This window comes from Girardinichthys multiradiatus, chromosome 9 (assembly GCF_021462225.1).
Source record: "Girardinichthys multiradiatus isolate DD_20200921_A chromosome 9, DD_fGirMul_XY1, whole genome shotgun sequence".
In the NCBI taxonomy this organism is placed as follows: domain Eukaryota; kingdom Metazoa; phylum Chordata; class Actinopteri; order Cyprinodontiformes; family Goodeidae; genus Girardinichthys; species Girardinichthys multiradiatus.
The window spans coordinates 43,036,441-43,061,444 of NC_061802.1; the positions used below are offsets into that span (position 1 = coordinate 43,036,441).

A 25,004-nucleotide genomic window follows, 5' to 3' on the forward strand; every position below is an offset into this window, starting at 1 on the left:
ATTTATCATGAATTTAATTCAAATTCATACAAGGACAAATTGATTGAAATTTGCTCAAAATTATACATACACACCACTACTATCTGGTTAACTGTCTCTTAGCAAGATGCACCTTGACCACATCCAGCTATAAACAACATTGTGGCATTTTTCTGGCTGAATATTTGACCACTCCATTTGGTGGAATTGTTGGAGCTCATTTAATTGGTTTCCCAGACCCAGGATGCAAGCTGACCCACAAATTGTAAAGGAGTTGAGGTTGGGAAGCTATCTAGCTGTTCATTTGAGGTGATTTAAAAGATTTAGAGGTAGTCCTCCTTCCATAATATGCTCCAATGTGTGTGATGCACCAGAGCTCTAGCAGTCAAACAGCCCCTCAGAATGAGGCTACCAACACCATGCTTGGCAGTTGGTACAGCATCTGGGGGTTTGAAAGGCTCAACTTAATGCCAACAAACATCCATCTTGTCATTATGACCGAACAGCTCCTTTTTTTTATGACCATGTATTATTTTTTGTCCTGAAGGTATTTTGTTTTGCCAAGTGGGTTGTTTCAGCCCAGCTTGAGCGTGTGGATTTAGATTCAGAGGCTTCTATATTGGTAGAAACCAATTCCATGGTATTGGGTAAGCCACTTCGCTTCAGTAGACAGAGACACCTGTGTCCCTGCATTTTATGGCCCATGGCAAGCTTGAGTTGTGGTTAGTGCTGGATTATTTCTAAGGGTAACAGTTTGGGCCTTTTTTCCCAACCTTGGTAAAATGGCAATGCACCCAAATAACCGGTATTTATGTAAAGGTGTTGGGAACTGATGATCTTAGAATCAGCTGCTTTTAAAATGGTTCTAAAAGACTTTCCTAATTTGTGTAAATCTACGACTCTCCTTCTAAGATCTTCAGTGAGTTTCTTGGAGTTTTTCCATCGTTCTGAGAAGTGGTCAGTCTAATAAGAGCTGAGAATGTAGTAGGTTGTTGCCCTTTCCAGAACCTTCAGCAGCACCTAACAAAAGATTCAGGTGGTCTTGTAAATATTTGGGGCTATATGAATAATTGTGACCCTCTGGAAATTAGACAAAGTCAACATGTTTACCCAATTCTTGTTATTACAATTAATAAGGTGTGTTATATAATCCTTCATATAAATCATAATAAGCCTTTCTGTATGAAAAAGATAATCCTCTTTTATGTCTTCTATGATCATTTCACAACCTGCCTGCAACACAACTGAACAAGCTGTAGACCAGACAGTAAATCATATTGTTTTTAAAAAAAGTGGGGACAACCACTTCTTACGTTTAGATAGCAATTACCTTTTCAGGTTGTTTGGACAGCTTGTTCCCTTAATAAATACAATTATAAAAACTGAATTTTATGAATCTGCAGGTTATATTTGTCTGATATTAAAATTAGTTTGATGATCTAAAATAGTTAAGTACAATAAAAAAACATGAAAAAAAATTAAACCTGTAAGAAGGCAGGCAGTTTTTCACAGCACGTAATTCCAAACTGAATATGCCTGTCATTTTTACATCGCAAACAAGGCTCCTCTGCAGAATTGCAAAGCATCAAATATTTCAGTCAAAGACATACAGTAGGCTGCTGGGCAGGGAAGACAGTGAGGAAATGAATACAAAGCTTAAGGAAAAGGGATTTAAAGGCTTTACATGATGCTGGACTCACATGAAAGATATGTCGGACGTGCAGCGCCAGGTTCTCTGCCTTGACATTCCATATCACCGGCTGGGGGGAGTTTAGCACAAAGACCAAAGGCTTCTGGTGCTGGCGCATGGACTGGATGGGCTTGAGATGCAGCTCAACCTGGCAAGAGCAGGAAATAAGAAAGGGAGGTTCCCATGAGAACACACGAGGAAAACAGCAAGGGTTGCCTTTTCATAGCAACAGAACTCCTAATGCAAATCATGAGCTCTGTTTAAATACAGATGGCATTAATGTCAAACCTTTGATTTTCTCCCGTTCACTTTCTCTTTAACAAAAATACGCAAATAGGCAAAACAAAGGGGTAACCCTTTGTAAATAGATGTGTTAAGTTGTACATTCTTCTTCTTCATCAGACTTTTGCGGCTCTTTCTGTACTCACTTCACTGATAAACTGGAACAAGACAGCATGCTGTGTTCTCCCTAAAAGGCTCTTGCTTTGCTCTGATGTGAATCCTCAGAGGGATCTGAACTTTCACACAGTGGAGTCTTTGTTAAAGGCAGAGACCATAGTACGGGGGTGGTCTCGGTTGTCATCTCTACAGCATGCAACTATGTCTTTGGTTCTCAGAATGCCATTAAAAGAGATTTTCACAGTCTGCTAGAATGACGGGAAAAAAAAAAACTTGCATGTTTGGGAACTTTGTTTTGTTTCCTTCTTGTTGGTGTGAGACTTGCCTGGATCATTTGGACAGCATCAACTCAGCTGGTTCTCGCCTGGATGTTCACTGAACCCAGACATATCTGTGGCACATATCTGGCGTTTTGTTCAGTTTTCTTTTTGAACTTTAAAATTAGACTTTAATTTGTAAACTTCACACTTCCAACATTTACTTTGTCTCAGGCTCTGTCAGGAACTCACTGAAAAGATTTAGTGAGCTGACAGTCACACTCTTCGTCTTAAAAGGCTCCTTTACTCATATTAATCCAATTAGCCCCATCCTGTGTCAGCAGAAAAATCCTGTAAATCACTAACCCAACCCACAAGGAGTCATTATGTGACTTAACGACCCCTGAAGCAATTTAATCAGATACAGCTAACAAAAATATTGATCTTGCTTCTTACAAAAATAGAATGTTTTCCCTTTCAATTTATAGGAAAAAGTGATTTAAAATTTTGACAAGACACCGAACCAGATGTTATACTGCACTTTATGTCAGTCATCCTTAATAATGAAGCATTTAAATGATTAGTATAAAGACAACTTTAGTGATGTATCCCAGTAACAGATCTGTTTATAGTACAGTAACATGATAATAACATGATAAATTATATGTTATTTACTTGGCACTATTTTCCTTTCTGTATTTTTGTAGCAAAATCTTTCAGAGTGAGATACTGTAGAAATGTAACCATATGTGGATCACAGCTAAGTGGAATGATTGACTTTAAAGAATGACCTCAAACTGAAGCTGCTTTAGCTGTTTCTGCATCACTTGTAGTTTAATATGGTGTGATTTACCAAAAGGGAGATCATCTCAGTCATAAAGGAATAACAGCATGGGATCAGCCACCATTTGGGGACGTACGTATTCCCGTGTTGCTGATTTTGTGCTATTTGTAATTAGAAAATTTAATTTAGTTTAACCACTATAGAATGGTCAGCTATCAAACCATGAGAGCTGCAATGGCAATAAACATGTTACCAAGTACAGTGCCTTACAACTTTTTCACTTTGTAACATCAAAAAACTGTGTATTTTGTTAGGGTTTTAATGTAATAGACCAACATAAAGTAGTGCACAAATGTGAACTGGAAGGAACACAAAGTAGGATTTTCTTTTTTATTTACAAATAAAAATCAGTAAACGATGGCATGTTCAGCCCTCTTTACTCTGATACCCCAAGTGCAACCAATTGCCTCCACAGCTCATCTAATTAGTAAACAGAGTTTACTTGAATGTAATTTAATGTTAGTATAAGCCCGGCACATCTGTAAAGGCTGTAAAGATGTCTGTTAGAGAACATCAGTGAACAAGCAGTGTCATGAAGACCAAGGAACAAAGCAAACAGATCATTGATAAAGCTGTTTAAAGCAGGATTAGATTAGAAACAATATTTCAAGTTCCGAACATCTCACGGAGCACTTATTAGTACCGGTACATCATTGCAAAATGGAAAGAGTATGGCACTACTGCAAACCTACTAAGACCTAAGGCACATGAGCTCCAAACATCCACAGCTCAGGTGGGATAATCTGTTGTCAGGACAAAAATTTAGTTATAAAAAGCAAGTCGTACGTTTGCCAAAAGCCATGTAGGGAATGCAGCAAACATGTGGAAGAAGGTGCTCTGGTTAGATGAGACCAAGATTAAACTCTTCATAAACTCCATATAACAGTGTGAGGTAGAAAACTAACACTAACAGGGGTGGCAATATGATGATTCTATTTCCCTTTATGGGAACATTCAAGTATCAATAAACATTGAAGAATCATATAAAAATTATACACTGTTTAGACAGGAGTAACTATCAAACTGCAAAAAACACAGAAATAATATTCATAGTTTACACTCATCTGTTTGGACGCAGGTAAAAAAAAGAAAATTTTATGATATCTATGGAAAATGGCGAGAATGATCTTAAGGAATCAGATCTCATGTATAACTGTGGTACAGCCACACAAAGAAAGAGCTATATTTTATTGTCTAGTAACCTTTCTTGGGTAAAACAGAGAGAGGTTTAATCTCCTTGTATGGCATCTGTCTGACTGAGGATTGTTTGAGTCTTGAAAGACAAAGCCAGGCTGCTGAAAACAAACTTTAGACAATGCACAAGTTCTTTTCCATCAGCTAATGAAGATCTAGTCATGTGGATTTTTATTCATAAACTTTGAGTTATTTTTTCAGTGTTCAATTCTTCAATTGAGGCAATTGCATTAATGAGGAAAATGAAGAATTTAATATTTTCTTGTAATCACTCAGGATTCTGGCTGAACATCAGGCTCGACACTGATGTCTTCTATATAGGAAAGTCAAATTTTTTAACCACAACTACTTCTGCATTTAAGAAATCTGTCCTGGATGAAATCATTTAGTAAGACAGCAACAGAGTCAAGGGAGAAAACATGAAGCATCATAACCCAGAGATGTTCCTCTCCTAAAGGAGACAAACACAAACCAGATCATTTAAAACTGTAATGCTGCAAGAATCATTCAAATGTCCCTTTGAGACAAGAAAATGGAAGAAATTACTGAACACTTGAGGCAATCTGGATGAGGATCTACATAAACAGATCACAGACTCGCTGTGTTTCTTCCAAATATTTGCACACCCCTCCTTCTTCTTCACGCCGTCTTTACTCCAGACACTGGAAAAAGTGTTGTTCCTCTGAGAATAACAACAACCAAGATATAATCATACCTGGCTGGGCTTTGAGGTTCTGGCTTTGAGAGATGGAAGAGAAGGGGGGTAAAAGAAGAATGAGAGCTAGGGGGAAAGTTGTAAAATATGAGGAATTTTAAACCCAGACAGAAACATTTCCAGAAGACGTGAGTCACCTGCACACACACGCCTAAACAGATCTCTGAGAAGGGGACGTATCAGTAGGCAATGAGGGTTAAAAATGGTGAAAACCGGGACAATCCTGGCTAATTCCTTTTACTTTTTGTGGTAAATAGGCTAAGACCTTAGGCAGACAGCAGGACTGGAAACTAGAGGCTGCTACTTAGAATCTAGTCACACTGAAGTGGCAAACACAAAGACCCTTAGATTTGACTCGGACTTGTATTGGGAACTGAGTCTTATGGGCAATCTTGGTCTTATAAAGGTATAATGATCTACTCGGGAGTGACAGTAAGACGGTAATCTAAACTACTTTAATAATATGGCATTGTACATTGTATATTGTATATTCTGTAATGCAAAAACAGAACAAAAGAGCAAAGTGTACCAGAGGCAAATTCCTTGTTTGTATGTACGAACTTGGCAATAAAGCTGATTCTGATTCTGAAATGATTAATGTTGTCCCTTCCGAGTTACAGTAGAGTATATTCATGATAAAAGCCAGTAAAATGAGTTAAAAGTAGCTTCCAAGTTATTCTGTTGTTATTTAATGCAACCATCAAGGATTTACAGAAAGTAAGCCACAGACTGCTGCTGTGACAGATTCTCCAGTTAAAGGTTTGTTAAACTGGGACATTCAAACACCACAGGCTATTAATGGTTTATAACAATCTGTTTATGATTGTAGTAGTTACATAATATTGAGCTCACAAACGTACCTCAAACTAAATGTAGGTCATTTCAGAAACAACGTTCCCTCAACTCCAACATCTAATTCTTTTGTTGATGAACTAGCATCACTACAACCCAGGACACTTCTGGTTGTTCAAATAAAAGGCATTTCCTGTGTGACTTATTAAGAAGAAACCTATTTTAACATGTTTCCCTTGAACAAAAACGCATATTTATATTTCTGTGGGGTAAATATGATGCATTATTAATTTTTAACCACAGTTCAACACAGTTTTTTTATGAGTTTATATTAAATGTTCATGTGTTAAATTAGGTTTAGGAATAATTAATAAATGAATCATCTCCAGCAATTGTGTTCTAGGCAGACTACAGGGCAGACATCTGGTGTGAGAATGTTCATTTCAGTCATTAGAGACCTGAGATTTAATCAGCACTTGGAATAAATGACTTGTGAACATCTATGGTAGACAGAAGATAACTCCACCAGTACAAAGCAGCACTGGTTTGCATACGTGAGTAATCATTTAGGAGTCAGCAGCAGCTGGTGTTCACATCTCTGCCCACAGATCTGCCATCGTGAGGTCCTGTATAGCTTGTGGGTTTGGCAGGAACCCTCCTCATAACAAGATGGATGTGGAAAGAGGAGGTGCAAAAATATCAAAGCATCTTTTGTGATGTTTGCAACGATCAGGTGATACCGAGTTGTCCCTGTCACATTAAGAGGACCCAGCCACGTTTGTTCAGAGACAGGAGGCCGCGACTGATTGATTGTGAGGAGGCCGTGAGCGGGATTTAGGGTGTCCTTGGTACGTTATCGTTTAAGGGGTTGGTTCACCAGCAACCACTGATGTAGGTTTGTCCAGGCCTATCGCATTACTGAAAAGAAACCTCACACGGGACAACAGCTGGAGCGGTGCCGGCCTGGCCGATCAAAGAGCACAACGTTGATGGTGGCAGCGTGTTTAAACACCAGAGTAATATTAGGAAAAAATAACAAAACCATACAATGTTGACTCTAAACAAAAAACACTGCAAAAAAAAACCTGAAAAACGATTAATCATTGATGGGTCTTCATTACAAAACAAACCCATATGGATACTGTTAAATCCTTCTGTTGATGGTGAGCTGTAATTGTTGTGGGTGATTTGTGTCTCTTGTCCTGAGCATGTGGTTCTCATTTTATGATCTTCTGAGGCGAGTAAATTACACTGCCTTTCAAGAGTGTTTCATGAAGAGCGTGCATCAAGATAGTCATGTGATACCCTCTTAAGTCAAGTATTGTGCCCTGCAGCGTAAACAGCAGGCAACCCTGCAGCCTGAGCTCTACGTCAGAGCAGCCGAGCAGGAAGAGGGAGTTTCCTTTATTGACAGAGGTAATTAAGTGCCTGATGAGCCTCAGCGATTCAGAAGAAAACCCAAAACATCCTTTAATTAGGAAAAAAGTAAGACTAATCTGGGAAAACACTCTCCCTCCCAGGAAACAATTATTAGCTCAAGAAAGAATGAAAGCACAAAGTGTTCCAAAACATGAACATTACCAACTTGCTTTTTTATTTCTAAAACAGGAATCAGTAAACACTGATTAAACACTACAATTATAGCAAAAACCATGTAAAGGAATAGGATCTAAAAGCACTGCTAAGGTTTACTTAAAAACAAAGAGAACCGTCTATAAAGCAGCTCAGACCTGCCAGGGACCAGTCTATTATCTGTTATCTGTGTTTGTATTTTGGTTCTTTCTGGATCACTGCAGTTATACAAATGTAGAAAGAAGGAACATGGACCTGAAGCCAAGGAGCTCAGTGATAGAACGAAGGCGAACCAATGCCCGTCTATCGCTCTTATCAGTCCACCCACATTTTTCAGTGTGATACGGATGCTACCTGGAGCCTTTCCCTTGAACTATGATGTGTATCAGTCTGCACTCAGCTCACGTCAGACAGCAGCGAAAACCACAAGAAGAGAATAAGTCAGATGGAACATTTGGATAAAAACCTTTAGAAAGATCAGTACAGATCTACAGTTCCTTCCAAAACTATTCAAAACCCTTAAATGCATCTCGTCCCATTTAGAACAACAAACTTTAATGTATTTTATATGGATTTTCTGTGATAGAGCAACACAAAGGAATGCATAACTGTGAAATGGAAGAAAAAGTCTAACATGGCTCATTGCAAGCATTTGTTTTCAACCCCCACTGCTGTGTCAATACTTTGTAGAACCCCCTTTAGCAGAAATGACAGATTCTAGTCATTTGAGGTATGTCTCTGTCACCTTCTAGAAACTGAATGTTTTGCCAACTCTTTTTTGCAAACTGGGTTGAGCTCAGTCAGATAGATGGAGAGCGTCTCAACAAAAATTGAAACACAATTGGATTTAGGTCTGGACTTTGACAGGCCACTCTAACACATGAATATCCACTGATCTGAAGCCTTCAATTGTAGCACTGGCTGTATGTTTAGGATCAATGTCCTGCTGGAAGGTGAATCTCTGCCCCAGTCTTACGTTTTCTGCAAACACTAACAGGTTTTCTTTCAGGACTGACCTGCATTTAGCTTCATCCATCTTTCCATCACTCTGCTGTGTCCCCTTCTCTTCATAATGTCCACTAATGTTCTGTAACAAACTTCAGACGTTTTCACAGAACAGCAGGATTTATACTGACAATAAATTCCACAAAGGGTGATTATATTTCCCAATGAGGTGTCTTGTGAAAGTAATTGGTTGCAATTAATTGTTAGGAGAAAGAAGAGAGTAAAAGGGGTCTTAATAAAAATGCATGCACACTTTTTAGTTTTTTTTTTCTTAAAAATTAGTTAAAATAGTTGAAATTGAATATTTCGCTTCCACAATGATGGGCGACTTTGTTCTGGTCTATCACATACAATCACAGAATAAAATGTGACAAAGGGGTGTGAATACTTTTGTAAGCCACTGTATATTTCAAATTCCTGCATAGAAAGTGTGTATTTTTTTGCATGGAAGTAAATCAAAATGTTTTAAGTAATATTAAAACAAATATATGTTCCCTTAGTGTTTGCTTTTACTTTGATGATTTAGAGAGATACTGATTCTAGTGTGGGACTAACCCATGAGTAAATCTACATTAACCAAGCAAATGCAGAGCAGAAGATGTAAGCCCTAAATCTTGGATTCCATGTGTGCATGGGTAGATTGATTGGGCCTCTGCTGATGTGCATGTGGTTCTGCTCCTTAAGCTCCCCATAAATGGACATATAACGAGGCACAATCCTTGTATTCAATGGAGCATTGTGGGGCAGTGGATAATAGTGAGCTTCCATGCTCTTCTTCTACCCACTGTCTTCATTTTAGTGTGCTTTATAAAAAAAACTAATTCCTTCAGGTGCATGCATAGTGTGTGCAATGTTGCCAAACTGTTATAATATTTTTATTATCCTTCCTTGAGAACTGCTTCCGGTAATACATTTTGCATCACATAAGCCTTTCATACAAACAAGTTATACCTATACACAACTTTGAACCAAAGTGACAAGGTTACTGTTTTGTGTTAATAGTGTATTACAGTTTGCATTTTTACTACCAAAAACCCTAGAAGGCTTAAACAGAATCAGGCAGAAGCACATCCACCTAAATGGAACGTGACGTAGTGATCTCCTGGCTTCAGTTCTACTTACAGAACTGCTGATGCAGCCCTGAGAGCAACCCTTGCTGGCTTTGAATGTGTGTGTTTTGTTTAGTGTGTGAGGTGAGTGAGACCTGTTCTCACCAGTTGTTTGAGCCTGTTGAGCTTCTCCAGCTAGTCACTTACAGAGTCCATGATATCTGTGAATTCCAGCTGATAAAGCAATCATCTGCTCTGCCTCACCCTGATCAGGGTCTGCGGCCACATTTGATGTCTGCTGTACTGATTAGAGAAAGAGGAGCGATTTGAGATATCACCGACCTGGTTTGTTTATCAACCCCCCACCCCCAGGTCTCTGTTTTGAAAAGCTTATTTCTGCTCTACACATCGCAGCAACCAAGCTAATACAAGTGTTTGTGGCTAGTCACCATGGAGAAATACACCACTTGTGTGGAAAAATGTTGATACCTGGATCTTGAGTCCAGAGCAGAAGAATGTTTCAGAATGAAGCATTTGTTTTGGCAAAGTACTATCCCTTTTAGGTTAATAGACAACCTGCAAAAAGACAGAAGTAAAAAAAAAAAACCCTGAAGGATTAAAACTCAGATGAAACCTGAGCGCTAAGTCTGCCCTGCTCCGCAGGCCACTCTGACTGAATATCATTTTTTAATATAAAACTCACTTTCATTCTCTGAAACTGGGAAACCAATTCATAGCTCTTTTAAGGAAACCACAATTATGTGAACAACTGCGTTTCATCCAAGCACTACAGCTTTCGCAGCAACCTGACTTGGCCTATTTATAGATAATGCTTTCGTATCTAGTCCACCCCTCTCTCTTCAGGGGCCTACATGCGTAAAAGAGAGGAAAGGGGTTTCTGTTGCTCTGTTCAGGGCCACTGAAGCTGAAGAAAACATCCTGTCTTATTTCAGACGAATGCAAAAAACACAAGGGAAAGATAAATGTCTAGACGTGCTTGTGTCAGAGCTGGTAAATTTATGAAAACAGACATAAGAGAGTATAAAACAAGAAGCACGCTATTTAGAGGACATGCGTATTAAAATTCAACAGTTCAAGAGTGGAAAGAAAATCAAACGGTTCGAATTTGTCCAGCATCTCCATGACGTATGAAGATACGTAGCTTCAAGCAAACAACGTTCCAGCAGTATCTTTCTATGCATCTGATGTCGCAGCGAAAACACAACGTTGTCTTCCACTGGGCTCTACGTCCCCTGGACTTTTTAGATACGATTAAACATTCGGTGCCTTTAGAGGTGCAGCATAGAATGTGCCGTGCATATCTGCCACTGGAAAGACATTTACTGAAGTGCTACACAAATACTGTAGCAGTGACACAGCAATAACATTACTTGAACCCAGTGCAGAAAGAAGATTCACTTGCCTCAACAATTTACAACCTTCATACAAATACATATGCAATATGTGTAATATTTTAAAATATTATAATACAGTTAATAAAATGTGCTTAAGATCTTTATGTGCTATGATAGGCACTGAAAAGATAACAGAGTGATCAGTTTTAATCACAGCTAAGCAAACATTCATGCTCTGACTTTGAGATCAAATCCAACAATACAGAATGCTAGATGGGGCAAAGATGGACAGAAACCTGGGCCATCAGAAACTGAATCTGAGTTTGCAAAATTAGAAATCAAATGCATTGGTTATGAAAATGAATTTTGCTACATTGAGACGTAATTTCATGGTTTGAAACTGAATTCATTTGCTTTGCATTTTGTTGTACTGAAAATACAATTTGAGTACTTTCACTTTCAGTTCTATAAGTGAACTGGTTCAATTTCAATTTCCAAGTTCAGTTTTTTGTGTCACACATCTGGGTCTTTGAGAAAACCACAGAGTAATCAAACAGATTCACCAATTTATGTTTCACATCAGCTTAAACTTCCTTTTGACATGGAACAGTGGGGCTTACATGAGCTTGGCGGATGTCATCTACCACTCAGTTTCAATTTAGTGAAATTCTTTTTCAAACCAATGCATTTCATTTTAAATTACGCAAATACAGATTCAGTCCGGGCGCAGGTTTCTGCCCATAGGAAGGGCTGTGCAATTAATCAAAATAACCCTTCAATTTTTTGGTTTTGGTTCCAGATGATCACAAAAAAAGTTATGAAAAGATCATTTTTATTACAGTTATTTTGGCTACTTACAGAAGAAGAAAGAGAAGAAGGTAACAGAAAACAAAATGGAGTCTAGTTTAAATGTGGCGGAATGAATTTTAGACTTTCCGTTGCAGCCATCAACAACAACCGTAGCTCCTTATGAGACCCTAAGGTAAAATTAATTGCCTACCTCTCCTCTTTAACATAATCACACACTGCACTTCCAGCTAAATATGTCATCAAATCCTGAGGCAAAAGTAACACACTGACATAAATCAGCTCTGAAACTATAGCAACAGTAGCAATAAATAACAGGAACGTTTGATAAATCAGCTGCCATCCGTTAAACCTGCTAGCGCTCCACTACTTGTGCAGACCACCATCCATCCATCTCAGCTAATTTGAAAACAAACATCGGAGACCACTACAACACCTTTCAAAATATTATGAAACATTTTCATTTCTCTGGCTTTTGTTTCAGTCACTGCACTCTTATTAATGTAATGTCATCCCAGACAAAGAAGCATGCACAGTGACTCTTCAGTTATTCTGTTGCACCTACTGATGTAGCATTGGTGTAAGTCTGCCCTGGAGCCAGAATGCTGACTCTGAGTCAGGTCCACCTGTGAACTTTGCTCTGTGAATAACAGTTCAGACTCTGCAGAACGGCTTCACTGATGCAGACAGGAAATAATTCATTGCTCCTCGCACGTCTTAAGAAAAAGTATAGACAACCCTTGACTTTCACACGTGGCTGTGAAAAAGACACGAAGCAGGCCTCACACGCTGCAGCACCAGGATGTGTGTGGAGATGTGTGTGTCTGAAATTCACCATGCATCCTCCCTTGCCCTTATTAGCCCATGCACACAGTGTGAAAAAGCAGGTTTGCTCCCATCTCTTGTCAAAACTCAGCTTTGCAGACACTCGCTATGAGTCAGCGGGGGCAGTTTGTGCTGTCTGGGGGCACCTTGTTGCAGACAGCCAAAGCTCAGCCACAGACACCTCCTGTGCTGCAGGCCATCATTCTAAACATACAAATACAGTCTGCTCTGCAGCCAAGGCACCACTTCCTCTCCCGTCGGCAGATGTGAGGAGGAGAGCTCAGAGAAAATCTTCAACTGCCCACTTGGTAACCCTTGGTTAGATTAGAAAGTACACAAAGGGCTTCTGTAGAAAGACAACCCGGGAGACAACAGATTTATCACACCTTAACATGAGATGAAATATGTTGAAAGTAAAAACAGTAAAAGGATCCAATGTAACCAATATGCAGCAACTGAAGTTTTTTCAGAAAAAAATGCAAGCAGCCAAGTTGCTTTGTTTTCTACTAATTCTGTGGCATATCCCGCCTTCTGAGATGTTGGTATTCTTTGGGAAATCACAGCCACAGTCTTTTACCTCTACAGGAAATCCATAAAGCGACTTACGTAAGCTAACAGTGTAAAATACAAATACAAGATGACTTGACTGCAAAAGCCAAATATCTCATGTAATATAGTGAGGTAATCAATTAAACAAATTCACTATTGAATAGAGAAAATTAAACACTTATCCCGGTGTCAAAAGACGCTCCCTGGCAAAAATCTATATATTCTTATGGTAAACTATAATTCTAGGGAGACTTGCAGAGTTTGGGGAGGTTATTGGGGTTTATTCTCTGGGACACAGCTTTGTCAGAGCAGAAGCAATGGCCTCAGGTAAAAAAACTGTATTATTTAAGAGGAGCAAACTAAGCTCCAACTGTAATGCAATAACAAGCCAGTGACTCTGGTCTGATTTCAACTAATGGTTATATTCATGGTCTTTTTTTTTGATGAGTTTAAGTCTTCCTGAAGCACACATGCAAGCTTATCTCGGGTGTTAATATCTCATAAACATTAAACCTGACTAAAGGCAACATATGTTGAGGCTCTTTCTAGAAAATGAACCAAGGTGAGATTTTGTTCTTCTGTAATGAAAAATGTACATTTAGCTTATTGCTCAGTAGCTCTATTAGCTATGTAAGATGTAAAATTCAATGGTATCACAAAGGGAATAGTATTTGTCTTTGGTTCTATGATTTATGGGGTCCTGCGCTAATGGAGAAAGTACACAAAAAACTAAATACCCAAACTAAAAAGGCAAATAAAATCAAGCTGATAACTTGAGACTTTTTGAGAAAGGGGACTTTAGCTGGTCACGCTTAAGGTTGTTCTATGCATATATTGTACCTGTGAACGAGTTCAGCTAAAAACACTCAAACACATAAGCAGATAGATGTGTAGACGTAACAGATGTACGTGAAACCATTGCCTTATTGTGTTTGCAATAGTTACATCAAAAGAATAAGATGCACTTGCTTTGAATCAAAGTTGCATCACTGCTGAAAGAACAGATGTCTGGATCGTAATGAACTTTAAGGTGAGAGGTTTAGTTGCAGTCAAGAAGATCCAGTTAGCTCCAGAACCGTCTCTTCCTGAGCAATGTGGTATAGAATGAAGCTGCTACCAGTGCAGAGTACTGGATGCACGGGGTGTGAATGTAGTTGCCAGACAGTGAGGCATACAGTGTTGTTATATGAAGGCACTCAAGCGAATAAACCACTCCTGTCCAAGAAAAGCATCGAGGATAGACTGAAATTACGTAGCAGGTACAAAGATTGACATTAGAAGAGTGGTGTAACGTTTTTTTTCTAATGAGTCACCAATCTTGATGTGTGGCTTATCTGGAAAATCATCGGAGAAGCAAAGATGGGCTGTAGCTGTAAAAATAAAGCATCCTGATACAAGGCCATGTGCTTGGTTGCTTTCCCTCTGAGGGAGTGGGCTTACCCTCAATTCTGCCCAAAAACACTAGCATGAAAGGAGTGTGATCCAAATAATAAATAGGCACAATTTGGAGATCCTCTCTATACTGCCTAGCATGATGAAGCACCACGTCACAAGCCAAAACAGTTCAAGTGAATCTAAAACCAGAACATTGACATTTTGGATGCATAGTCCAAAAACTCTCACAGACCTGTCAGGACAAATGTTTTTATATCTAACAGGTCAGAGTGAACTGCAGAAGTTCTGAGGAAGAGGAGTCCACATTGCAAAATCTGACTTCTCTCATACATTTGATGTATTTGCTGATATTCATTACTGAAAGATTTAAGGGGCTTCTAAAGTATAACACAGATATATGCAAAAAATCAAAATAAAAGTTGCCAAAATAATTAAAGTACATTTCATTCATTTTAAAACTCTGTAATGATTTAAAGGTTTCAGATACATCATCACATAATGGACTACATGTCTGTCTCTAAATTAGGATCACTGAAAATGATTTGTAATTACCATTTGTATGCATGACTATTTTACAGAGTTATTATCATCATTATGTGTAAACTCCAGAATGAAGGCAGACACTGTTTAGTTCCTGCAGATACCTCATATGTGCAAACAGAAGCAAATATGAGGCAAATATTTCCGCTTTTTACCTTAGCAAACTGCAAGCCTACGCATGCTATACTACACACTATGGTGACAGGTAATAATCCAGATGTAGGAGTATGTGCAAAGTATGTCTAACGATTCTTAATTCCGGCATCGGTTCTGCTGCATGACACCTGAAGACGAGGCGTGGTTCCACTGTCAGGTGATGTGATGGCAGAGTGAAGAGGAGCACTAGTGAGATCTGGACCTAGCACGTGGTTGGAAAATACCAGACATTTAAATGACTTATTTTCTCACCAATTATAAAGGTTGTAGGTTAAGGTAGTGAAATCTCATCTGATCCAGTTTAGAGAACAGTCACTTTACTTGGTGGAACTGTGTGAATTCATCACATACTTTAAGTGTTAAAAAGTCACACCAGTATATCAAAATGCACAGAGTGTGTGGATTTTCTCACAAACTGGTCATGAGAGGGCGACCTTTCTTTAGACCCTAGATGGATGAGGAGGTGGAGCTAATTCAGATTAAGTTAGCTTGTAAATGTAACAGTGACATCAGCGGATAAACACCTAGCACTCTTCCCTAAGTTGAACAGTAGTCTTTAGAAAAACATTACATTTTCAGATTTTTCTTTGATCTGAAAGTAGAAGTTTTAGCGACATGTAATTTAAGTTAGAAGTTTTTTTTTGTTTGAATGACTCACTTTTGCTGGAGCGCTGTTTGGGCCCTCCGCAGCATGTCCTCTCAGGTTAATGACGTGCACCTCCTGAGGCAGGCTCACAGTGCCCCTGCTTGCACAGCCTGACATGACAGTGAAGCTCTTCAGGACGGCTTGCACAGGGTGTCCTGTCCCGACCGGCAGCAGCTCGCACGGACTGCGAGACAAAGGCCCTGCAATGCAACAAAGGGATACAATAATCACATATGTGTTATGGGAATGTAAATATTTGTAATTTGTGAATCAATTTCTTAAGCACATGTCCACAATCAAGCAGTCCAAAATCAAACATGCAATAAAAAACTGTCAACACATCTTGCAAAAGTATTCATACACCTTGAATTTGTCCCACATTTTGTCAAATTACAACTACAAACTTCAATGTCTCTTATTTGGATTTTATGTGAGAAACTAACATAAAGTTGTCCGCATTTAGAAGCAGAGGGTGAATATGGTGTAAGGTGCAAAGGACTGATATAAAGAACACTTTCTGATCTCCCTAAAAACAATGCAGTCCATGTGTGTGTAATGTAAGCCCAGTTTAACCCAAGCTGTTCTGTGAAGGCCTCAGAGGTGTGTTAGAAAACAAACTGCCTCATGAAGACCAAGGAACACAGCAGACAGCTTAGGGGGGGGGAGGCTGTGGAGAGGCCTAAAGCTAGGTTAGGTTAGACAACAATATATCAAGCTTTGGACATCTATAAATGATAATGAGAATAGCACAACTGAAAGCCTACAAAAGTCTGGTCATCTACCTAAAGTGACAGGCTGAACAATGAGAACATTAATAAGAGAACCAGAGAAGAGGCCCATGGTAACACTGGAGGAGCAGCAGAGATCCTCAGCTCAATCTATTAACAGGATTACTAGTAGTCATAGACTTCCTAAATATGTCTGTTATGGACAAGTGACAAGAAGAAAGCCCTTGTTGAAAGAAAGTCTTAAGAAGTCCTGTTTAAAGTTTGTCACAAGCCATGTAGGAGACACAGCAAACACATGATAGAAGATGTTCAGGTCAGATTAAACCAACACTGAAAATTAAGTCTCTTATGTGTGGCAGAAAACTGACACTGCTCACCACCCTGAACATGTCATGGCCACAGTGAGACATGGTGGTGGCAACATCATGCTGTGGTACTGCTTTTCTTCTGCAGGGACATGGAAACTGATCAGATCCGATCCGAATATGGATGGAAATCCCAATAAAACACGGAGAGGTTTGTGGTTGCAACGTGTCATAGTCGACACAGCGCTGTAATAATGCTGCCGCACTAAAACAAATTCACAGATGAGATTTGACATTAAAAATTGCATGCTAAAATGGACTCCATTCAGGATTAGCAACGGAGTTATGGTTGTATCAGGGTTGGAAAACTGGTTCCACTAAATAACAAACATAAACAGCTTGTGCAGGTAGCATTCAAAGTATTCTGGAATCAGTATAATGCAAGATGGCTTGGTGATTCCCTAGAAATACAGTCTAACTCCATGAAAGGGAATACAATGTATAAAAGCCACAGTCCTGCTCTCCAACAATGATATAGAGACACTGGAGGTCTGGCTGTGCAGAGTTCCCACAAGACTGCAGTTGTCAGCACAACACAACAGCGCTGAACGGTGATGCATTTATGGATCCCATTTTTGAGTTTACGACTGGTTAGCTGTGTTTTTATATATCTTTGTTTGACATACTATACAGAAAGCTGTGGTGAACTAATCAATGTGCAGAAAGCAGTAACCTAAATGAGGATAGCATTACATTTTAATCAGTTTTCACTAAACACGAAACTCCCCTTTCTCAACAACAAGGTTTTCAGGTTGCTTACAAGCTTCACTAAAGAATCAGAGCATACCACACTGTCTACCATCTGTGCAACCCACTCACACAAAACCAGGGTCTTTACTGCATCACCTAAAGACAGGGTGGTGCATTATAAGTTACAGTGGCAAAGCAGCAAAGCAGCACACAACCCCATTCTGTGGTTATAAGGTCAGATTTTCACCTTGCAGTTCACTACACATGCTTGTGCCAGTTGGGGCAGGCTAACATTTCACATGCATCACATTAAACCCGCAAGCTTGCCAGCTGCAATCTGATGGAACATGTGAAGACAATTAAAGTTTGAGCGAAAGACAGTTTGATGTTCAATTGTGAATTTTTCCCGATTGAAAACACAGTGCCTCAGGAGTGGGATAAACCATCGGGGAAAAGTCTACTTGTTTTTTAACCTCGAACACGCAGCCACTGTTTTCTCTATCTGTGCTCTCCAATAAGTCTATGTTAGATCAGCATAAAGCTAGAGATCACACATGACACACATCCTGGCTTTTGTTGTGAGAAACATGTTTTATTGATACCATACTTTATCTAATGAGAAAATTGAAGCCTTGGAAAGACAATCTCAAGATGAATTTTGTGTCATCTCACCTTTAATCCAAACAACGGGAGACTGAAGCTTTTTAGAAGTTTAAATATCCCGTCAGAACTAATTTTAAAAAAAAGTAAAATCCTGCAAGGCGATAAAAACAGAAGGCCTAATGGCAAAAACCTGTGCTGCATCAGTATTTCCACCCTCTGCTTGTGACCCCTCACCCTCTTCCTCCCAAAGGAGCGCAGCCGAATCCCTCTCTGAACATGTCATCACGTCTCACTCCCACAAACACATCCGAGGGCACTTCGACTCACTTTTTCCCCTTGCTCACACGGAGAAAAACAAACAACCGCCAGACAAACAAAGAAGAATGCAGCTCCTTCTGAAAGACTTCCAAAACATTACAGCACTCGCTGGACAATGATCTGATTTTCTAATTGTCTAGAAATACAACAAAAAAGAAAATATATGGAAAAAGGAAGAGAAAAAGCATGACATGGATCGAAAAAAGCTTGGACTGTACCTTCTTATGTTAAGTATACATACACAACATTTACAAACAGTGGTTGACTCATTACGTCTTCATTTTGTGTGAATCCAGATTTGGTGGTCCCAGATAGCTAGGTAAGGGTTTTATTTTAAAGATTTTTACACTGCCCTGCCTTTATTTTAGTTATGTGTTTCACACAGGAAGATCATTGGTGGTGATTAAAATAAATAAATAAAATTCCCACTGTTGCTATTATAATATTCTGGTTAAATATTGTTATCTTTCAAATTTATTTATTGTTATTTGGATTTTTATGGAGAAAATCTTTGAATAAAAACCTAAAAAATTCATAGTAGTTTTCAAGTAGCGCATATTTTGTGCAGAATACTTCATCTTTTTGCCTTTCTGTTCTCCCCACACAAAAACAGGATTAACAAGCTGATACTAGCAGGTTGATTAGTTGAGCTATTTATAGCTTATTACTTGCCAACAAAGGGTTTCAACACATGCATAAGAGTAGAGTGTGGAGTTTCCACACCATGACAGGCCATTTTCACAAGCAAAAACATTTTTCACAGCCAAATTTGCCTTTCTGGTAAACGCAAGGCTAAGATGTATTAGTGTTCTTTCAGCCAACTAAATGGCAGTGCTCAGTAGCAGTGGGGAAGGGGAAATGTTGCACTTCTGTATGCTTCATGCCCTATACAGCCCAGTTCTGGCACCTCTCGGCTGTGGGACAAACTAATCTGATTTATTCTTAAAGAAGACGCTAGTTATCTACAGCAGGAAAGCTCTGTAAGCTCGGAACTGCCTTAAACCCTTTAACAGAACCCTACAATCCTTGGCTCATCACATATGTCATTTCTATTAGACTAAAACCAGAGGACACAGGAAATAAAACTAGCATCTGTTGGTTCCGCCACAGCTTCATCTCAGCCATCACCTGATCCGTCTGCCTGTCTCCCCCGTTTCCCCGATTTCAGCCATTTTTCTTTGTCTCCCGTCATCACCGAGTGTGTGTCCGGGTCAGGCCATTCAGGCCAGCCAGAAGAAGTCGAAATATAACAAAGAGGACACACAACAATGGCCATACTTTTACACCGGGACAATAACATTTGATTCCTCATAAAATTAAACAAAAGGGAAACTAGTTAGGTTAGAACTCACTTTGTCAAATTATCTGAGCAACGACAACACAAAATCAGTGTCAAAACCCTGATTATATTCCAAATGGAGGTAACTGAAGCTACTGTATGTATGAAATCGTTTTAAGACTCTATGAAAGGCAAAAAATATCATTATAAAACAAAGATCTCAATGCGTGGATATATGTTTCTTATTTGTACCCAATCAAACTTTGCACAAAACAATTGTGGAAGTTTTGTGTGTCAACAACAGCGTTCTTTGAAGCTCTAAATACCTCCAATGACAGATTGGAATCAGCTGTTTAAAGGCTGGTGTTGACCACATATTATCAAGGCAAAGATCTGAAACAGTTCAGTTATTCAGTCTTGAAAATCACTGTTAAATGGAGCAAACAAACAATGGATCAGAAATAGATTAGTTTGTTTAGTTCATGGAATCTATCAAAATATGGCCACTATCCAGACTGCTGCAGTTAGTTGGCGCTTCAATGACCTTATAATGTGTTAAAATAAGGTTGCTTTGAACATAAAGAAATATATATATATATATATATATATATATATATATATATATATATATATATATATATATATATATACACAGGGGTTGGACAATGAAACTGAAAAACCTGGTTTTAGACCACAATAATTTATTAGTATGGTGTAGGGCCTCCTTTTGCCAATACAGCGTCAGTTTGTCTTGGGAATGACATATACAAGTCCTGCACAGTGGTCAGAGGGGTTTTAAGCCATTCTTCTTGCAGGATAGTGGCCAGGTCACTACGTGATACTGGTGGAGGAAAACGTTTCCTGACTCGCTCCTCCAAAACACCCCAAAGTGGCTCAATAATATTTAGATCTGGTGACTGTGCAGGCCATGGGAGATGTTCAACTTCACTTTCATGTTCATCAAACCAATCTTTCACCAGTCTTGCTGTGTGTATTGGTGCATTGTCATCCTGATGCAATGTTTGAACCATTGGATGCACATGGTCCTCAAGAATGGTTTGGTAGTCCTTGGCAGTGACGCGTCCATCTAGCACAAGTATCAGGCCAAAGGAATGCCATAATATGGCAGCCCAAACCATCACTGATCCACCCCCATGCTTCACTCTGGGCATGCAACAATCTGGGTTGTACGCTTCTTTGGGGCTTCTCCACACCGTAACTCTCCCAGATGTGGGGAAAACAGTAAAGGTGGACTCATCAGAGAACAATACATGTTTCACATTGTCCACAGCCCAAGATTTGTGCTCCTTGCACCTTTGAACCCGACGTTTGCCATTGGCATGAGTGACCAAAGGTTTGGCTATAGCAGCCCGGCCGTGTATATTGACCCTGTGGAGCTCCCGACGGACAGTTCTGGTGGAAACAGGAGAGCTGAGTTGTACATTTAATTCTGCTGTGATTTGGGTGGCCATGGTTTTATGTTTTTTGGATACAATCCGGGTTAGCATCCAAACATCCCTTTCAGACAACTTCCTCTTGCGTCCACAGTTAATCCTATTGGATGTGGTTCGTCCTTCTTGGTGGTATGCTGACATTACCCTGGATACCGTGGCTCTTGATACATCACAAAGACTTGCTGTCTTGGTCATAGATGCGCCAGCAAGACATGCACCAACAATTTGTCCTCTTTTGAACTCTGGTATGTCACGCATAATGTTGTGTCCATTTCAATATTTTGAGCAAAACTGTGCTCTTACCCTGCTAATTGAACCTTCACACTCTGCTCTTACTGGTGCAATGTGCAATCAATGAAGACTGGCTACCAGGCTGGTCCAATTTAGCCATGAAACCTCCCACACTAAAATGACAGGTGTTTCAGTTTCATTGTCCAACCCCTGTATATATATATATATAAATATATATAAATAAAATAAGTTCCCTATAATAGCTTAAAACAGACATGCCTCATTTCAGACAGGCATGAGGTAAGGCATCCCCGAGTAACATAGTCAGTGGTGTAAAAACCACGTGTAATAGTGAAACAAGATTTTGTGGTTTTAGCTCTGAGGCTGAAAAGTTAAAAGCACTTAGATACTTTCACCGCCTCGGTTCTTCTCTCACAGTCAGTGGGCACAGAAATGAAGCTACTGCGACACTGCGAGGGAATACACAACCAAGACATGTTTCTAGCACGTTCAGTAAAGTGTAGCCAAAGCTTTCCCGATGATTCAAAAGTCAGACACCTTGAAGCCTGTGGAACGTGTGAACCAGTGAATGTGTAGTATGTACAAAATATGTGTGATGTTCAAACTGCTGTCCTTTCTATGTTTCTTCTCTCTGTTCAGGACAACAACCACAAAGAATAACTCAGGTAAACAGCTAGATAATGCACAAATACCCTTCTCGTATCCTTTAACAGAAAGTCCATTGAGGTGTTCACATGTATTTGTCCTTAAGACCTTTATTATTGAAAAGAACCATAAGGAAAGATTTGCTTCTCGTATGACAAGTTGTTTTAAAAAAAACATCTAAGACTTAACTTCTTCATAATACCTATACCCATACTGCACCCCAAACAGCACTGTTACTCTGATTCTTTTGATACATTAAGAGGGACTCTACAGTGCCACAGCATGAGGTACCTCCACCATGTTTCTGAGTAAGCAGGGTGGTTCTCCTCGTGACATTACTTCCAAACACCCAAGAAACAGTCTGTGATCACTGTGAGAACACTGTTAGATCTTATAGATGTAGAGGCTGGCATCTGCTATGGACCTCCTATCTTTGATTAACAAAAAGGCTAATGAACAGAGATTAATTAACACAGAGCTTGAGATCTAGGAGAACTATATTCTGTTTGTTTACACAAAGAGAGATGTTTTATTGCTTTTTTGGCGTTAGCTCACTTTAGAATGAGAGAGGTGTTAAAACCACAAAATACAGGCTGGCCAAACCAGGACTGGATTATTCTACAATGATTAAAGGTTTTAGAACCATGGGTAATCCCTGAAAGCTTCATTTATATTAAAACGAATCTTAGTTTTCCTAAAAAAACAACTCAGCTGTTCTACAGCATGATGGCACCTCCACCATGTTATACAACAGGTATGGAAATGTTCTCCTCTTAGAATCAGAATCAGCTTTATTGCCAAGTTCGTACATACAAACAAGGAATTTGACTCCGGTACACTTTGCTCTTTGGTTTTGTTTTTGTATTACAGAATATACATATTTACAATGTACAATATACACATATATAATAAAAAGGTGCATTTGCAACATCTGTATGCTGTTGTTTTGTACTATATTGAATGTTCAACAGAGAAACAGCCTGGGGGAAGAAACTGTCTCTGTGGCGGCTGGTTTTAGTGAACAGTGCTCTGTAACGGCGGCCTGGAGGTAAAACTCTAAACAGTTTATGTGCAGGGTGTGTGGGGTCTGCAGAGATTTTAGCATCTCTTTTCCTGACCCTTGACCTGTATAAGTCCTGAATGTAGGGAAGGTCAGCCCTGATTATTCTCTCTGCATTCCTGATTATTCGTTGCAGTCTGCACCTGTCCTGTTTTGTGGATGAGCCAAACCACACTGAGATGGATGGAGACAGGACAGACTGAATGATGGCAGTGTAGAAGATGACCAGCAGCTCCTGTGGAAGGTTGAACTTCTTGAGTTGCCTCAGGAAGTACAGTCTCTGCTGGGCCTTCTTTCGAACAGTGTCTATGTGTGAAGACCATCTCAGGTCCTCAGAGATGGTGGTTCCTAAGAACCTGAAGTGGTCCACGGCCGATACAGTGTTGTTGAGGATGGTGAGGGGGGTGTATGGAGGTGGTGTTCTCCGAAGGTCCACCACCATTTCCACAGTCTTGAGTGGGTTGAGCTCAAGGTAGTTCTGACTACATCAATGGACCAGCCGATCCACCTGCTGTCTGTATGCAGACTCATCACCGTTCTGGATCAGTCCAATGACAGTGGTGTCATCTGCAAACTTAAGGAATTTCACGGACGAGTCCGCTGAGGTGCAGTCATTTGTGTACAGAGAGAAGAGGAGTGGGGATAGAACACACCCCTGGGGGGCACCAGTACTTATTGATCTGGTTCGGGAGAAGATGCTACCCATTCTCACCTGCTGCTGTCGGTCTGTCAGGAAGCTGTTGATCCACTGACAGGTGGAGGCTGGGATGTTGAGCTGGGTGAGCTTCTGGTGGAGGATGTCTGGTATGATGGTGTTGAAGGCTGAGCTGAAGTCTACAAACAGGATCCTGGCGTACGTCCCTGGACGGTTGAGGTGTTGCAGGATGAAGTGTAGACCTAAGTTAACAGCATCATCTGCCGACCTGTTTGCTCGGTAAGCAAACTGCAAGGGGTCCAGCAGGGGGCCTGTGATGTCTTTCAGGTGCTTCAACACCAGCCGCTCAAAGGATTTCATGACCACAGACGTCAGGGCTACAGGCCTGTAGTCATTTAATTCTAGGATGGTGGGTTTCTTGGGCACCGGGATGATGGTGGATCGTTTGAGGCATGCTTAGTTTACAGCATGCCACGTGTGATGTGCAACATTCCTAAATTGCTCTGCTGAGGTCTTACTTGTCCACAGCATGTCAGGTTAGAAAGACTGAGATGCAACTCGTACATCCAGCTCAGCAAGAAAGGCCACTTTAGACCTTCTATCTGTGGGAATCTGTTAAACTGCCAATGTTCTTTATTCAGTGGATGAAAGGCTGCAACATTGCTTACCTACAAGCAGACGTGAATAGAAATAAAACACAGAAAATAGAACGCAGACAGACCATGAATGCACCTTTTTATCTTAGCTCTTTGTGTCACTTTATTTTCCAGCAAGGTTTGAACTATTGTTTTCGAAGTTTAAGTATAAGTATTTGCAAACATTCTTATTCATGATCACGTTTTCATCACAAGTGTCCTCTTTGGCCTGAGCAGCACTGTTTTCTGTTTGATTGTTTAATTCCAAAAATAATGCATAATGGTGTAAAGTATGACAAAAACAAACAGCTCCATTTTAGTGATAGTGCCCATTATGAATTTAATCTTTTTTTTATATGAACTGAATTTTCAGTGTGTTTAGAAGTGTTCTGTTTCAGATTATATCCTCCTGGCATTTTGAACATATCCACTGTATTTTTGAGTTAAAAGTCAAAGCAGCTGAAATTTAAGCGTTTACACTATTAAAGGTTAAAATATTAACTGTAAAATCTGATGCTGTCACTCATCTGGAAACCCTCCTTAGTCCTTTA

The 25,004-nt window shown here is 39.7% G+C and overlaps 1 protein-coding gene across 2 annotated transcripts in view; it reads right to left on the reverse strand.

Annotated features, from left to right (window-relative positions):
- The window catches only part of tgfbr3 (transforming growth factor, beta receptor III), a 97,314-nt gene that overhangs the window by 41,816 nt on the left and 30,494 nt on the right, over nucleotides 1-25,004 (reverse strand). For both annotated transcript variants that reach the window (XM_047375041.1, XM_047375042.1), the window contains exons 3-4: nucleotides 15,782-15,969; nucleotides 1,680-1,817 (exon numbers count right to left, since the gene is read on the reverse strand). In XM_047375041.1, the coding sequence (XP_047230997.1) occupies nucleotides 1,680-1,817; nucleotides 15,782-15,969 (326 nt within the window). The remainder of the gene's footprint in view (nucleotides 1-1,679; nucleotides 1,818-15,781; nucleotides 15,970-25,004) is intronic.